This window comes from Macrotis lagotis, chromosome 3 (genome assembly GCF_037893015.1).
Source record: "Macrotis lagotis isolate mMagLag1 chromosome 3, bilby.v1.9.chrom.fasta, whole genome shotgun sequence".
Taxonomy (NCBI): Eukaryota; Metazoa; Chordata; class Mammalia; order Peramelemorphia; family Peramelidae; genus Macrotis; species Macrotis lagotis.
The window spans coordinates 146,413,762-146,432,618 of record NC_133660.1 but is presented as its reverse complement, the minus strand read 5'-3'; the positions used below and the strand labels follow the sequence as shown (position 1 = coordinate 146,432,618).

Here is an 18,857-nt window from a genome sequence, read left to right as displayed (position 1 = left end):
AAAAATTTAAATGAAATGTTAATAAAGAGGATATAGCAATATAGCATAATTTTTATACACAGTGATTAAGTTGATTTATAACAAGAAAATAGGATTGGTTCCATATTAGGGAAATAGAACATCTTGAAAACAAGAACAAGAAAAAATCAGTATCAAATAGACAGAAAAACTATTGAAAATATATTATTATTATTAGTAGTAGTATTATTATTATTACCCTTAGGTAATAGGAAGAAGCATAGGAAGAAATAGTTGTCATTGTTATTATTTAGTCATTTTTCAGGGTCCCACTCTTTTCTATCCTATTTGACATTTTCTCGGCAAAGATACCATAGTGGTTTATCATTTCCTTCTCAGGATCATTTAACAGGGGAGGAAGCTGAGGCAAATAAGGTTAAGTGACTTGCCCAGGGTCACATAGGTAGTAAAATATGTGTGATCTACTTCTATAGTACATCAGCTTCCAATAACAATTCACTCATTTATCATGTTAGTTAGATAATCCTTTAAACATCATTTGGAAATGATGAACAATAATAAATGATGACTCTTCCACCAGACCCCATAGGATTAATAGTACTTCTAAAGTCAGTATCTTGCCTGGTCAGCTTCATTGACAATCTATAGAACAGAAAACATCAATGACAGACACAGAATTTCATATTCTATTAGGGAAATAATAGTTATTCTAGTAAGTAGTCCTATCCACATTGGATGAGGCTGTGCTTGACCTGACTTCTCACTCTGTTCACATAGTATTATTTATTATATTATTTATATTTATATATTATATTGTTTATATTATATTATATTATTTATTATATTTATTATATTTAGAGTGAAAAAAAGCAAAACTTTACTTTTCACCACTGAAAATTGTTCCTTTGAATTTGGAAGAGAACAACTTGTCTTTTGGAATTGTATCTGATCATTCATTAACTTAAATGGAAGTCCTCAACAGTTGGTATTATTGAGCACAGAACAACCTGTTATAGGCCTTATTTTCATAATTCTTATAAGCAATTTCAAACCTGTTTTGGTTCCCTGTCAACCTCAAACCATGTAAGGATTTTTAAAAGTCAGCCTCAGGCTGCTTGGGAAGGTGTCTTTTCCCTAGGGTGAGGTATTAAAGAGTAATTTGAAATAATGTTTAGCTACTCTTCATTTATAGTCCTCATATTCTCACATTCATGTCTAATGTTCTGGGGAAAGAAATGTTCTAGGGAGAAAGTGAAACTTGTGTTATAAGCTTGCCTCTTGTACTTTCCAGCCATAAGATGATGTGAAAGTCACTCACCTTTTCTAGGTCTCCATTTCTTCATTTGTACAAAATGACTAATAATATGTATACATATATATATATATATATATATATATATATATATATAGATAGATATATAGATATATATATATATATATATATATATATATATATATATAGAGAGAGAGAGAGAGAGAGAGACCCCTTACCTCACAGGGCCATTGTAAGAGTCAAATAAGACAATGTATATAAAGTATTTTGCAAACCAGAAAATGTTAAATAAATGTCAGTTATAGCAATAATTATTCACAGAAGGCAACTTTTTCCCCCCTTGGAGGAAGACAATATTTCCAACTAAGTATCTTCTGGTTAAAAAACACAGCAGAGTAAAGGAAGGAAAAGTAACTTTGAATTCTGTTGAATTGAGCCCTCCAAGTTGTTGTGACACTTCATTTACATGAATACTTTTAAACTGCAATGATTTTAATCCTAGGGAATGATTTATAGAATAGTTAAAGTTTGTATTAATGTAGTGCCTGTGTTAACAAAAGTACTTTCTTTGCAATGTGAATCATCATAATATTGCTGTGAGGGAGTGGAAATAATTACCTTCCTTTTACAATGATAAAATAAAGAAAAGAAAGGTCAAATGATTGCCAATGATTCTTCAATAAGTCAATGACAGGAATAGGTCTTCTGACTTTCAGGCCATTGCTTCATCTCCTAGTCTAGAGTATAAGCCTTATCTCACTAGCCCCAGTACTAATAGAAATACAAATCAGGTAATAAGGCTAAAGGAAATCAGTCCTTGTGCTTGAAACCATTTCATACATCATTTCTAATAATCTGGAAATTCATAGGTAAACTAATGATCTTCTTAGGCAACCTCCAACTAAAGTCCTCCTTTGAGACTTTAGTCAGCAGTAAGCTTGTCCTAATCAACCACTATATACTAGATGTCATGCTAGGTTGTAGGGCTACAAAGATAACAAGGAAGCACCCCTACCTTCCAGAAGTTTTCAATCTATTTTATGGCTATTGGGTAAGGAACACAATGAAATCAGGTAAGTAAATACAAACAAAAGAGTTTCTTGACTATGTTCCAGGTTCCACCAGAAAATGCAGAAGTTGCAAAACACAGTAGATTTTTTTAATTTACTTTGGCTGTTTTGGAATGAGTGCCATCAATTACTTCATCCAGCAGAAAGCAAAAGCCACTCCATAGCCTATCTAATCAAAATTTACATGATTTCATTTTTAAAGTCACAACTTGAGTAGAGACAAGTTCAGGAAAACACCAAATGTGCTACTTATCCACCACCCCCCCACTCTCTCTCACACACACACACACACACACACACACACACATTCCTTTTTTAATCTGTTCATTTATCTGTTTGTTAATTTATTATTTGTTTTCTTCTTTATTCAGTTATTTTGTCCTATATTTTAGTTGATACTCTTATTTGTTGAGGCATAATGGTCACAATGGATAGAGCACTAGGCCTTATCAGGAATACCTAAGATCATATTCAGTCTTAAACACTTACTAGCTATGTGATTCTAGGCAAGTGACATAATCTCTGCCTCAGTATCCTCAACCTTAAAATAGGATTAATAATAATACCTTACTCCTAGGGTTATTATGATATTCCAATGAGGTGATATTTGTGTAGAATTTAGCATAGTACCTTCCACCTGATAGATGCTTAATAAATTCTTATTTCCACTCTTCCTATTTCTTTCTTTGTTCATTCATTCATTCATTATTTATTTATTTATTTATTTTTTGGAAGAATGACTAGTAAATTCAGAAGCAATTGCATTAATACAAGAGATAATGATAATTGGAAAAACAAATACTTACCATCGAGCTGAAGAGATGAGACATTTATCTTCAGAGCTCTCGTGTTCCTTATTTTTTGATGTAAAATATTGTGGATTTTTTTCTCCCTTGTTTCCCTTCTCTCCGTGAAGGGAAACTGAAACACTATCACAACATCTACTTTCATACCATCTGTGTCTGGTCTGCAAAGCATGAAAAGTCAGTTGGATATACCATAGAAGAAACATTAGAATGGGGGTCAGAAGACTTGAATTCAAGACCTAGCTCTATTATTGACTAGCTACATGAATCTAGCATAGATTCTCCATGTCTTTATCTTTAAGCAAAATGAGGTTGTGTAACTATGTTATTTTGAGGGTACTTTTAGCTCTAAAATTCTGATTTTAAATACTTAGATTATTTTTATACTTACTCTCTTATTTGATTTCAAAGCCCTATATGCCCATTTTGTATAGTTACATGTTAATTTTATTTTATTTATCTGAATATACTATAAGTACTTTACCTCCTCCTGAATTATAAGTAAGGGGACATATTATATTTGTCACTAAAACTCAATTGACTATATTTTCTATTTCAATAAATCTATGATCTCTTATATATGTACATATATATATATATGTATATATATTTCCTCCCTTGATACAGGTTGCACCCTATTAATGACTACTCTTCCTTTACAGCTCTTGTCCATATCTTCCCATCCATTCACCACAAAGTCTTCCTTGTGGTGTTGTGTTGATATCCCAATGATACTATTGGCACATGGTATCTTGTTCCATGATTAATGCATTTTCCCATCATAAATTTTATATTATAGGGGGCATAGTATAGTGTCTATCACATAGTAAATACTTAACAATTTTTTTGTTAATTTATTGATTAATTTGATATCCAATTGAGTTGAATTTTCAAGTTTGAGCAGAGTGGTGTTTGAATTGTTTGGCATGGTGATGGTTTATTTTACCCACATGATCTTAATTTTTATTCTTCTCCTTATCCCACTGAAGGCAGTTTTCCTGTTTTTTTTTTCTTTCATATTATTCACTGAGACTACTTTCATAACTAATCAGAAGTGTGGCAAATCAGGTGCCAGACTCAAAAAATAGATGTTACCTCAAACCAAATCACAAATTGCACTCTCTTTCAGCAGTATCATTTCTCTTGGAAATCACAGCAGAAAAGAAAAATCTTAATGTTTTATGTCATGTATGACAAAGATGTCATAAGGTACAGTGTGGTGAAGACTGGCATGAACTTGCAACATCTTGCAATACAATAGTGCTGAAATGTGCTCTCTTTCAAAACAGAGAATTTTAACTGTTTTCACACTGTTTTTCAAACATATCCACATACTATTAATATTCTGGTATAGATTTGACTAACAATCTGATAAGAGTTTTATTCCCCTTACTGTTTGTTGTTTGTATTTTAAATCCTTGGACTAAAAAGCTAAAGAAAAATGAATCTCTTACATTCCCCAAGCTAAAGAAGGGTATAGGGAGGGATTAGCTAATGAGTACTATATGTCAGTTACAAAAAATATTTCATGTATCTGAACAGAGTGGTAACTAGTACAGGATGAAGAGGGATTTGTTAATTATTGTACATATATTAAGTCCCTACTATCTGCCAGGCTTTTTTTTTTTAATGCTGGAATTACATATACAGTTAATGGGAAAAAAGTCCTGTTTTCATGAAGTGTAAGTTTCTGATTTTGAGTGGATGATACTTCCTTCTTGGAATGACTCATTTTCTTCTTGGCAGTAACCATTGCCAAGACTCATCTTGTGGATCTTTTTCCAATTGTGTTGCCACCCTGACCATATCCATAGTCACCTTGCCTTTTATCATGTTTCCCATGCCCAAGTGCTCAATTCAGATCCTAATGCTCTATTTTTAAATATATCATTGTAAGCATTGTGAACCTCAGAAACTGAAAACATTACAAATCAAGATTTGATTTATTGTTTTGTAGGTTATCTATACTTGAAGTGGTAGAGAGAATAAATATTAATGATAAAGGTTATATTTAAAAGTGTGCTGTGCCAGTTATTACAAATTTACCAACACATTCCTGTCACCTTTTTTATTCCACAAAAAATGCTGATCTCAACTGCTTTTTGCCCCAGGAATTACATTCCTAGTTGGTGTTATGTGATCAGAATTTTAGATTGTATTTTATGTCAAATCGATAATTCTCTATTTGTATATAATCTCCTAGAAAATCTGTGGACTTAAATAGTTGATCAAAAACATTAAGCAATGAGAACACAAGATCATACAAGATGTTCAATGAACTCTAAGACACAGCAATAGTTATCACACAAAACCAGGCTAGAAAGTCTTTGAATTCATTATTTTTTCCTCTCCTAATTTTGCTGCAGATCATAGAGCTAAAGAATTTTATAAAGAGAAAGGGCCTCACTTAGAGTTCAAATTCCTTTTTCTGAAATGAGGGACCTGGGACACAGAAAGATCAATGAACCTGTTCCAGATGACATAGTTAATAAAACTGAAAAGTAGAGTGGCATACACATTGATTCATTATGAATTTGGTTTGAGACTCTCTTCTGACATTTACTAGCTTTGTGAGTTGGGAAAGTCATGTAAATTCTGTGGTTCTCCACTCTACAATAGAAATAATAATACTTATGTTGCTTACTTTGCAGGATTTTTATGAGATAAATGTTTTGTGAATTGTAAGATGCTATGAAAGTGTGAGCTATTAAATAGGATTCAAATCTAGGACATTTGATCCCTAAATCTTATAATCATTCTACTATACCATGCTGCCAGTAAGTTCTCCATGGACCAATTCATATTTTTTATTCAGTATTGCAAATCAAAAGCTAAAAAGAATTATATAAATCATATAAATTTTGATCCCCCATTTTTCAGATGAGAATTGTTGTTGGTCCCAGAAGTAAAGGGGGGAGACCCTGGGTTTTTCAAGCAAAGATCTTTCCCAGATCTCAGTTTACCTAAGGCTACACCCCCTTCGGTGATTAAAGCTAGAGTACTCTTTTGACTACTCAAAAAAAAAATCAATCTGGGAGAGGGAACTCCTCAGGGTTTCTGGCCAGAACACAGGGTCATCTCCAGTCGTCCTGATTTAGGTCATAGCACTGAACCCAATGGTTCTGGAAAAGAGAGTGGTTACTTTTCTTCTAATCCACAAAAAAAAATTGTATATGTTTTTGGTATGTTATATTTATGATGTATTATGGGGTTTTTTGGGACCCTCAAGTAATTTTCAAAACATCACTGGACTGGGTACATTACAAATATCAAAGATAAAATCAAGTCAAACAAAAAATAACTAAAAACTAATAAAGAAAAAAATAGATGTTACCTCAAACAAATCACAAATTGCACTCTTTTTCAGAAGCATCTATTTCTCTTGGAAATCACAGTAAAAAAAGAAAAATCATGTTTTATGTGAAAAACCTGCCAGAGTATGGAAGTTTACTAAATATTGTTTTGCAATTCATTGGTTCTTACTGATATTTGCTAAACCACCTTTGTCCAGTATGTTTTCTAATTACATACTTACGTCAGTTTGATTACTTGATTCTTGATGTAATGTTTGTTCAAGATAGAATCCATAAATGTCTCATCCACCTGATGAGAGAGAGTTATTAATAAAAAGATTATGTTTTGCAAAGAGTCTTTGATTAAGAATCAAGTCATTCACAGTGAATTACAACTGAGGACTATTGTAATTATCTAACCTAATTACACAATATGTAGTTTATGCACTTATACCATCATGTACGTCACTTTGGGTTTTTTTTAAATCTCATTCTTCCTTTTATCCATTCTGGCACAGTTAATTGCTCCCAGCTACTGCTCTATGTCTTTTTTTCCTTGAATCTTCCTATACATTATGACTGTGAAGGATTTTGAATTAAAATATGAAAAGTGCTTTTCAAATCTTAAAAGTCTCTGTAAATCCTAGCTTTTATTAATACTAATAACAAGGACTTCTGTAAAAAGGACTTGCTATTTTAAAAAAAAGTTTTCAAGACCTCCTAACTCTATCATGAAGGATACTAACTCTACATAATGCCAAAGAAAAGAATTAAATATCCTGTTGAAAAAATGGCTTAAACTAAAGTCACTACAATCATCGATGAAACATTAATACTCTATTCATGAAGCTGTGAGTTAATTGAGCTAGTCATTTTTTAAAAAGGAATTTTGACTTACATTAAAAAATTGACTAAATCAGTCTATATTTTCTAATCCAGAAAAATCACCACTTAGCATATACTTGGTTAAAAGCAGAATGGTTTTGCCTATATCAACTATATATATTTATATATATTTATATATAATCTCAGCATTTTTTGTTAAAAGCAGGAAGTTTTGTCTATATCAACATGTATATGTATATATGTAATGACAACTGGAAGTAAAGTAAATATAATGTTAGAAATGAATAAAAAAATTGTAGCATTTAAATGTAATGGAATTTTACTGTATAAGAAAGAATTAAATAAAAAATTTAGAGAAGCATGGGAAAGACAAGGACCAATGAGAGTGAATTAAACAGAAGCAGGAAAATAATATAGACTGTCATTACAGCAATATAAATAGAAATATAAAAAAAAATGAAGTGACCAACAAGTTTGACTCTGGAGGAGAGTGAGAAAATACACTTTTTTTCTCTTCTTTTAGGGTTGGGGGGGAGAGGGGACTATATATGTGTGAATTTTGACATATCTCAAATTTGGTTGATGTGTTAGTTTTCACTGAAATTTTTTTCTTCCTTCTATCCTTTTCTTCTTCCTTTCCTTCCTACTTTTTCCTTTCCTCCTTCTGTCTGTCTGTCCTTCTCTTCTTCCTTTCCCTTTTTCTTTAAGAGATAGATTGCTAGTTCAAAAGGAGAGAGAGAATATTTTCAGAAATAAGGTTGATACAAACACAAAATACATTAATAAAAAAGATATTTCATGAATAAAGGCAAAAGAGAGTCTAAGTTTAGGAAATGATGATTATGGAAAGAGTAGAGAGGGAAGAGAAGTTCAATGTGAGTACGTTCCTTTATTTAAAAAAGGATAGGCTCCTAGTTATACATGAAGAGGTTCTATTTTTCAAAATACAAAATTTTAATTCTATGATTGTTTAGATCAAAAAATAGCTAAACACAGAAGTAGATTCAAGAGAAGGCATTCCATGAAGATTTTATTGGCCTATTTTTTCTCAATAGACATGAGTTCATTATCTAGAAAAATTGGGAAGAGTGAGAGAAGGAAACAGGACCTCAGGAGAGAGCTGCAAGTTTGAATTAATTCAATTTGCTTGCACATGACGGTGTAAACTAAGGGATAGCAATATAATTTTTTGGCAACTGTTAGCCTTGAGCTATATTAAGATGATTATATCACTGTGTGCCAGAAGGGAAGTAAAAGATGTGTATATGTATGGTTGTACATAATGTGTTTTAGTAGCCTAGTACCCAAGTTGCATTTGGCACCTGCAAGAAGCATTGTTTGCCAGTGAACACTGGATGGCAGCAATGCATATTGATTGTAAAGCACGCTTGAAAACATTCTGTAGAGCTGCTTAAACTGGCTACTTGTTTAGAGGATATGCTGAGCATGCAAATAACTTGCTGGAATTATACTGGGAGGGACTAGAAAAAACAACTGTCACCTTTTAAAAGGGCAAAAAAGAGAAGGAAGGCTGAGGTAAGGAAAAATATCTCAGGATTTCCTTGCTCAGCATTAATGTTCATTTATGTGATTGTTCATGGTATATTACAATGCTTTACAGATGGTAACAGGTCTATGTCTTTTCTTCTTGTGAATTCTTATTTATATCTTTACACAAAATTTCCCCAGATTATAATAGAAATAATTCATATATATATTTGTATATTTATACATACACTCACATATGTGTATATATATACATATATACATATACATACATATATATATATATATATGTATATATATATATATATATATATAAAACATTGTAAGATTTGCAAAGTACTTTCCTCATATTAGCCATGTGAATTAAGGAATTACAGGATTGGTTCCACTTTACAAACAATGCAATTGAGTCTCAGAGAAGGTAACTGAGTTGTTTATAATCATAAAGCTCATAAGTGGAAGTATGTCCCCAAAATAGAGGGATTTATCAGTCACTTATGTCATTTGTGGAGGACTCCAAAGGCTCTAGGTCCTGTTGATTTGGCCCCTTACTCCCTGGCTCAATACTTGATTTTTTCTTATTTCTCACCTTTGTCTTGCTTGCCCTGTACTTGTACTACAACTGAGATACTCCTGGTCTAGTCTCTAATAGAACAGCCTCTGGCTACCAGTTGTTTACTCCTGACCTAATTTTTTATTATACAACTTATATGTTAGTCTTTTTGGGGAGGTTCCATCATTATGCTTAAATTAGAAGTGTTGAAATCTGTATTACATTGGCCTTTGGGAATATGTCCTCCCTCCCTCCAACAGAATATCGTAGCCATTTGGCATGCCTATCCACAAAAGGACCTCTCCCAGTTTAAAAAAAATAGGTAGACACTACAAATCACACTGGATACTTGGCTTCCACTCACATTCTTAATTTTCATCATTTTGTATATAGCATAGTCACATGTAGTTATCTCAAATATATATATATGCATATATATGCTTATATATAAACATATATTTTATATATAAATATATACATTGCAGTTTAATAGGGAATGGAAAAATATAATTCATAATCACATAATCTATAAGACTACAAAATTCACTTTTAATATACAGCTTCACATATCAATGCTTTCTACAAAATATAAATCAATGCATAATATTGGGCTACCCATAAAATCTTTTCCTCCATCACCCCTAGGGCATCCTAAATCAATTTGATCACTGGTTAGTTGGTTCGTTCTTTCTTTCTTTCTTTCTTTCTTTCTTTCTTTCTTTCTTTCTTTCTTTCTTTCTTCCTTTCTTTTTTTGCAAGGTAATGAGGTTAAGTGTCTGATTATGTGTTGGTCACATTTGAATTTTGGTTCTCCTTACTCCTCTATCCACTGTGCCACCAAGCTGTCCCTGGTTAGTTAGTTCTTTTGGAGTGACCATAAATTTCTCAGTAGCATTGGTCTACCCTTAAAATTTTGATTTCATGGATAGACTAAGGTGGTCATCATCATTATTTCCTAACAAGTAAGACTCTATTTGTGTTTTCTTTTCTGTTGAAGACCATACTACTGTAATATTACTCAAGAGAGGGATGACATATGAATTCTTTTTTTTCTCCCTCTCAATAATATAAAAAGGTTTCCCCTCAAGTTAGGAGCAACCTTGCTTAACTTCCCTGATCCTTGAATGGGTACTAACACACTTTCTTCCTCAGTTGAATCATGATCCATATTTTCCTCATATGAATGATCCATCCAGCTTCAACAATGCATCTGCAACCAATAGACAAGCCTTCCTCAGAGCCCATATGGCTACCTTCCATATTTTTGTCCTACATATTAACAAATCTCTTAGCTAAGTGAGCCATAATCAACAAGGGGCTATGACATATTGTCTTTTGGGGGCCCCAACTGTTCTCTGGCATCATTTTGGATGACATCAAATTATGCTACCTTTCATATACTTAACATGGAGTAGCTTTTTGCCAATATTCTATTTTGTATTTTCCCTATGCATCAATAAACTGAGAATTCTCTTCCTTTGCTGGAATTGATACCAAAAAACTTGTTCTTAACATCATTTATTTTTCTCTAAACTCATCTTAGATAAGATGATAGGTAGTTGTCAGGTCTCCTTCAGCTGATCCTCAGCTTAAAGATCTTCTGGTTATGCATCTTTATTTTTGAGTCTCTGAAATACTCTGAAATATACAGAACATAATATGATCCTTAAGCAAACATCAACAGGTATTGAGTATAGCCTCATTCTTGATGATAGTATACATTTATACTGGAATTGCCCCATGTTGACTCCACTGAGCTTTTTATTAAGACCTCATGAAGTAAGGAAGTCAATATCTTTTGGCTAAGTGGATAGAGTTCTGGGTCTGGAGAGAGGAAGACTTGAGTTCAAATCTTGCCTCAGACACTCTATAGCTTTTGACCTTGGCAAATTCACTTAACTTGTGTTTGCCTTAATTCACTGGAAAGGGAATGGCAAACCACTCCAGTAACTTTGCCATGAAAACACCATGCAAGGTTAAGAAGAGTCAAACATGACTGAACAACTAACTAAATAACAATAATGTGCCAAATACTATGCCAATTGTTGCACAAATATAATCTCATTCAATCTTCCCCAAAACCCTGGGCTGTAGGTGGTCTCTTCAATTTTACATTTAAGAAAAGTGAGGCAAATAGGATATGTGACATGATAGAAGTAATACAGCTATTGGGTGTCTGAGGCCAGATTTGAACTCAGTTTGTCTTGACTCGAGGTTCTAGACTCTACTGTGCCATTTACCTGTTTCTGAATCACAAATATTCAATAATGTATTAAAGCTCTCTACTTAAAGATTATAATTTATAGTTCTAGACTCCTCTATTCTTGCCAAATCTAGCACCTTCACAAATAATTTCCTCCTAAGATCCTGACCTTTGTGATCTTGGAAGAGAAATTATAAACAGAGAAATAATTCTCTACAACACCTTGACAATTGCAGAAGTAATCTGTCACCATCAGACTGTTGCTCATATTCTAAAATCAAGTCTATGTCACTATGAAGGACCAGAATAGGAATTTTCTAGTGAAACTCCATTAAGATCCACGTTCACGAGATACTAGAATACAATTGGTCTTCTAGTCTCTGTTGACAGCCTACAACATAATTTAAGACTTCCCAGTCAATATGTAAAATCCTTATGAGAATTCAAAGGAACTGTGTATGAAAGACTAAGCTGATTGACTAGTGATAAAGCTTGAAGTTGTTGGAGATAGTATCAAGAAAAATAACTGCCTATGAAAGATTTCCAAGAACATTCAGAGAGGGAATTTAAATTGATTTAGTAGCCAAATGAAGAGAGACTAATTGTTATGAATTCATCAACAAATTGTATTTAAATAAGGGAAACACTAAACCACCCACGAAATGAAGATGAAAAAAAACTGAAAGAAATTTAAACAGGGAGAACAAGGAACTACAATTCAAGAGTGTATTTAAAGACCAGTTTGGAAATTTCCCTTAAATGAATTCCTCCTACCATAGATGGCTTGGCAATTTACAACTTGTTGACTACAATACTGGATTAAATTCTTGCCTCACCAGATGGTATAATTCATCTAGCAAGAAAGCTTATTTGGGAAAAAAAAACTACTGAGTCAAGCATTATTTCTATCTATAACTCCTGGGCTTTATGAGGGGATATCGAAAGGAAAGCAAATAATATCCAAAAACAAAGCTAAAACTATAAGAATAGCATGGAAAAGGCAGACTTTCTGACTTAAAATGATATAGAGCCAGGGGTGGGTAATGTCTGGTTCACGGACTATATAAGGTAGGTGATCTGGTTCTGCCAAGGCAACCACAGACAGGACTCAAAATTCAATAAATCTAGGAGTTTTTTAGGGATGAATTAATGAAATATAATGACCAAATATAGCAGGTGATGATGTTATAAATACCCAAATGGTCCTTGACATAATGAAAAGGTTGATATAATGACAAGACTAAGGTTTAATGTATATTGTTTCTATCCTTTTAGGGACATGTGAGACAAAAGCCTGAATATAATGATAAATTCATTACTGATTGCAGAAAATGTATAAATACAGTTAATTAAAGAACTGAATTTCTCTTGGTTCAAGGATATACTTCATTTCTTTTATTTTTCAAAAATTATATTGATGCCTTTTACTTTTCCACTTTTGGGTTATTCTTCCCATCCCTAGTTTCACAGAAAAGGTAGCTGAGACTCAGAGGAGAGTAGTAACTTGTCCATGGCAATCACATGGCAGAGTGTAGTCAATGGCAGAGAGTAGTATCCAGATCTCCTGATGCCCTTTTATTTTCTTCTTCCTCACTAATGTATAGGTTAAATTTTTTTTCCTGCTATGCCAAGTTATATCTCTCAAAATATTACAATTTCCTCTTTTATGAAATAATTAAATCATTTAGCATTCTGCCTTGCTTAATTCATTATTTTATAACTATGTACCCAGTTCTTACATTTAATGCATTTGCTTAGACATCTTACTATTTTTATAGTAATAGAACTGAAAGATGTAGATCTGTATAGGGTTATCCAATATGCCTAACATTTCCCATAAGTAGTTGATTTATCACAGACATGATATTTTCTAATATACTCTGATGAGGTGGAGGAATGAGAGAGAAGTACAGATTTTAGTAAAGTCATTTATGGGATGACACTATCTTATGATGTTACTTGTCATGCAGGTGATATCAGTGCTTCCTAGTTATAAGATCAGGAGGGTCCCAACTTCTCCTTACCAATATGGTCTAATCCCAAAATATGACCCTGGAGGCAGCAATCAAATGAAGAGTTTGGAAACCTAAAGCATATACCTATTAGCCTTATCAAAGACAATGAATGAGAATTAGAATGAATTTCCTCCTTGACAAACTCAGCTAATTTTCTGGTCTTAAGTTTCCAAGTCTAACAACAGGTTTTTAGGTATTTTTAACATTTTACTAACATTTAAGAAATGGCAGAATTAATAAGATAATGGCTTTAAAAATTGCTGGTGAGGATACAGTAAAGATAATCTTTGGGAAAATATGCTAAATTTTCTAGCATACTGAGTACATCAAAATGATTAATTTGACATACATTTATTATAGCTCATCACTTAATGAGCACCCACCAAGTAGAGAACCTTTTACTAATCAGGCAGAATAAGAAGTTACAATGGCTAGAGAAGATTCAAGCAGTAAAAATTCTTTGGCAAATGGTGATATATGAATTTTTGATAATAATTTATCATCTTCTAAACTTTCAACATTATCTCAATCTCTTACCATTCCTAACTGAAGTTAAACATGATAGAAACACAGCTACTCACCCTCATAATGGCATAGTAGATCAAATAGTAGACCTGTAATCTCCTGAGTTCAAATACAACTTCAGACACTTATGAACTGCATGTCCTTGGACAAGTCATTTAACCACAGTCTCAGTGATTAAACCTCAGTTTCTTCATCTAAAAAATGGGGGTTTAAAATATCCCTCTATCTCCTAAGATTGTCATGAGGATAAAATAAGAAACAATTTGTAAAACATGTTTCAAATTTAAAAATTGTATATAAATGCCAGCTAGTATTATTATCTAGCTGCAAAAGCATAAATTAAACTCCCAGACAAGAAATCTCAGTAATCTTCAAGGTGTTGGCAACCTGTTCTCAGCATGTCTGATCTCTTGTTCAATCTTGCTTGTTTTCCCCCACAGAATCTGAATCATATTCTTCCATTGTACAAAACCATCATGATATTTTTTTTACAGGTGGAAAAAACTTCAATTTATTAAAAAAATTTACATCCAAAAAGAAAAGAACTATAGAATTTTAGTGGCCTCTTCCACATCATAGAAAAGTTCTAGAAAGGCACAGGATAGGATGTTCCCATGCCAACCTAGAAATGTCTTAAACCATTGCACTTTAACTTTTACTGTATAAAATGACATTTGAAGAGCTTAACAATAAACAACAGCAGAAAAGTTAGAATTTAGTTATAAAGAAATCTGGTAAAAAGATATACTTAATGATTTTAACACTATGGAACATTAACTGAACAATTCCTGCAGCAAACTTAGAAGAGCAGTCCATTGGTATTTAGTGGGTTGCTTACAGCTTGTAGCACTTTATTGGCACATATAGCTTAAATATATGTATATATATATGTATATATACATATATATATATACATATGCTATAAGTGTATGTATACACACATAGTTTTTAAATTATATTTCTTGAAGGTACAAGTGCATCATCCTAATTTTTTTAAAGTTTTTTGCAAGGCAAATGGGGTTAAGTGTCTTGCCTAAGGCCACATAGCTAGGTAATTATTAAGTGTCTGAGGCCAGATTTCAACTCAGGTACCCCTGACTCCAGGGCCCGTGCTCTATCCACTGTACCACCTAGGCTTCCCTCACCCAGATGCCCCATTATCCTAGTTTTAATCCAGACTCTAGTCACATTTCATCTGAACTTCTCCATCTGTGGTGATATCTCACCTTCAGTCTTCTCATCACCTCTGGCAACTAACAACCAATATCTGCTCTACTTGAGTGTTAATGTTCCTGCTAGATCCTGACTATTCCATACGTAGTAAGATTGTATTTCTTAAAGGAACTTCCATTGCCTTATTGATCTAAACCAAGTTCCTTACCCTTAGTTTCAAATCATTTGATCAAACCATTCTGTACAACCACATTTCCCTTATTTTTTGTTATCTATTTCTGTTATCTAGAATCAATCATCTATATAACTTTCTAACAAATTTGTTTAATGCTGTTTTGATATTCATTTCTAACTTCACCTCTGATCTCATTAAAAAGAAAGAACTGACAGTTTAAAATTGTTCTGAGTAGAAAGAAGAGACCATTATTTAATTTAGGAAAAAATGACATTATTCATCTCCCTAATTTCCTTCCATCTTCAAAGACTGTGGTGTTTGCATTTACCTAACAGGAGAGTTTGGTACATTTGAATCAAAAGACAATATCAACATGAATAAAAATGAGACTGTTAGGTATTCTGGGGAAGGGGAGAGGAGAAAGAAATGAGATTCTTTTTTACTTTAAATTTCATGTCCAAAGAGAATAGAAATGGAAAGCCAAAATGGAAGTCTTTACATTAGTTCAGAATGTCAGAAGAATTCTTAGTTGTGTAGGTAAGAAATGACAGAGCAAGACTGAAAAGATATTTTTCTTCTAAGTAATTTTAGTATTCTCATATTCTGTGGCCCTACCTAAAATGAGAGCAAACTAAATGATTAAAACCACATTGTGGGGTGAGGCCATATAGGCCTAATAAGAAGAATTTGGGACCTTCCTGACATAAGGGTATGTAAAACTCCTAATAGCAATCACATAGGACAATTTGATTGATGAAATTATATTGTTTATCATTCGCTTTTGAAGAGGACCAATGACATCATAGGAAAATGTTTTAATTTGCTCATGAATTGCACTTAAGTGAGTTAAAGTTGTTCAGTTAAAGTTAAGTAGGTTAAATGTTAAGTAAGTTAAGCAAGTAAGTGAAGTTAAGTCTGAGTTGCAAAGTGCCAGCCTTACTCTTACTTCCAGAGTCATTGAAGACCTGTAGCAAGATAAAAGTCATACAGACTGGTAACAACCTGGGATGTAGTAGGGGATCTTGGCAATGCCTGATCACCTTCTAAGTGCTCTACAATGCCTGCTTCAGTCACCTTCATGGCTGTAGGTGCCCATTGTTCTTATCTACCCATTTACTAGGGGAAGTCTTCACATGCTTGGAGAAGGCATCTCCCTTAGACAGTTCTGACCTGTCAATTATCCTTAATATGGTTTAATTCATCTTCCAAGATAGCTTGCTGCTATACATGGTACAGGTTTTTGGAACCATAGGTAAAATATATTTATATCATGAGAGCAGCCAGGTAAGTGCAGGAATAGAGCACTGAACCTGGAGTTAGGAAGACTTGAGTTCAAATCCAGCCTTAAACATGAGCTGCATGATTGAGCAAGTCATTTAGTTGTTTGCCTCAGTTTTCTTATCTGTAAAATTTGATCTACTTCAGTGTCTTTGCCATGAAAACCCCCAAAATAGGGACCACAGATAATCAGATATGATTGAAGTGACTGAACAACAAATATTCGTTACAATCTCAGGAAACCTGTAAGAGCTGTCACTGTCCTTGAATATGAACTCATTTTTACTATTTTTTCACTCTCTCCATTCACATCAGTAAATTCAAAGTCAAGAGGAAGAACTGGACTTGCAAGATTTCCAACTTTAGCTATTTAGTTAGTATTCATACGGGAGGGGGAAAAATCTGGCTTTATTTATTGGGATTTAGCAACAATGAACAGGAGTGGCCCAGGGAGAGGCACTAGCCTTTCTTATAATTCCCTTAAGGTGAACTTGGGCCAGAGAGAAACTTGCCTCATATAGTTAAAGATAAACAATATAGAGCCCTTCCTGACCCCTTCATTTAGTACTAACCTCCCTTTCCTCCTCATTCTGATCTATTAAATGTAACACACAAGTTAGCACTTAATTATAAGCTACTTTGTATTGTTTGGCTGGTGTTCTATGTGTTCTTTTTGCCTTCCCAGTTACATTTGATTTGAGTTGAGCTCTCTCTGAATATATAAAAGTTATACAATAAATATTTAATAACTGATCAATATTTACAAGAATTTCTTCTAGACAAAACTCTTACAAAGTATTGGCTGTTGGTTGAAGCTTTCATATTTGTTATCTGAATAATTCTTCTTTTAGAGTTCCAGAAATATGTAGAATTATCATATTTAGAGCATTTAAACAGGCTAAGAGGGAATAAGTAAAATGACTATGACCATACAGTTAGTAACCATCTGAAATACAATTTGAATTCAGATTTTCCTGATTCTTAATTCTTACACTTTATTCAGGACCATCTACAGTTGTCCTGATCTTTATATAGCCACTGGACCCAGATGGTTCTGGAGGAGAAAGTGAGGATAGTGACTTTGTAGACTTCTCTCACTTAAATTCAATTCACTTGCATATCAAGACAACACCTCTCTGATGTCATGTTCCTCTTCTTGAATGGACAAACAACACCCTCTCTCCATTGCACCACCAACTACCTAAAGAATTCAGTAACAGTTTAGGAGGCTATTAACATATTGCCCAGCTCTATATTATTCTGAATCCTTTGTCATCAACTTCTTGTCAAACGGAGAGAGATTTCCTATTTCCTTGCAAAAGTCTAGCTTCCAAAGTATGTCAAAATACATTCTCCCTGATAAAATAATACTTTAGAATTAAAGATTTTTTAAAACTTTTTTCAAAGAACTGATATAAATATGTATGTATGTATTTTCTGTTCCATGCTTATAACACTGTGAGGGTGACCTTACCATACCCAATTTACAGATGAGGAAACGTTTATCCTTTGTGAAAAGTAATCCTTTGTTATGTTGACATTAAATTGTAAAACTGGGGAAACGAGGAAGAAATATATGATGGAAATAGTCCTGTACTGGTAATCCAGAAATTTGTGCTGTACCTCTGACTCTACCATAATTCTGTGAGTGACTTTGGACTCAAGTGTCCTCATTTGTAAAATAAGTTTAGGGTGGGGGATGTGAATTAGGCCATGGGTTAATAATTTAGGGTCTGAGAACTTTCATTTAAAAAAAATCCTCTGTACTTTTTGCATTCAAAAATATTATTTTGAGAAGAGCTCCATATACTCCATCAGACTGCCAAAATAGTTCATAATACAAAAGAGGCTACCAATTCCTAGACCTTATTTTATAATAAATGATGAAATCACATATTATTTGTGTAATTCATATATTTTTAAACTATAAAATCATAAATATTTGTGCTAAAGACTATATAAAGTGTTTGGTCTTACAAATATCAGTGCCATTATTGTCATAACTCTCAAATTGAGAAGTATTAAGGTGTAGTGAAAAGAACTCTGTATTAGAAATGAAAATACCTGAACTGTGTCATCTTTGATCATACAATCTTCCATTTTCCTGGACCTCAGTTTCCTTATATGTAAAATAATGGTATCAAACTATTTCTATTTGTAAT

At 33.1% G+C, this 18,857-nt stretch overlaps 1 protein-coding gene across 3 annotated transcripts in view; it reads right to left on the bottom strand.

Moving 5' to 3' along the window:
- TMPRSS11A (transmembrane serine protease 11A) overlaps window positions 1–18,857 on the bottom strand; it is a 66,992-nt gene that overhangs the window by 27,705 nt on the left and 20,430 nt on the right. For all 3 annotated transcript variants that reach the window (XR_012477023.1, XM_074229328.1, XM_074229329.1), the window contains exons 4-5: window positions 6,664–6,731; window positions 3,129–3,289 (exon numbers count right to left, since the gene is read on the bottom strand). Coding sequence is in view for 2 of the 3 variants with exons in the window: in XM_074229328.1 (XP_074085429.1) it covers window positions 3,129–3,289; window positions 6,664–6,731 (229 nt within the window). In the remaining variant the exon portion in view is untranslated. The remainder of the gene's footprint in view (window positions 1–3,128; window positions 3,290–6,663; window positions 6,732–18,857) is intronic.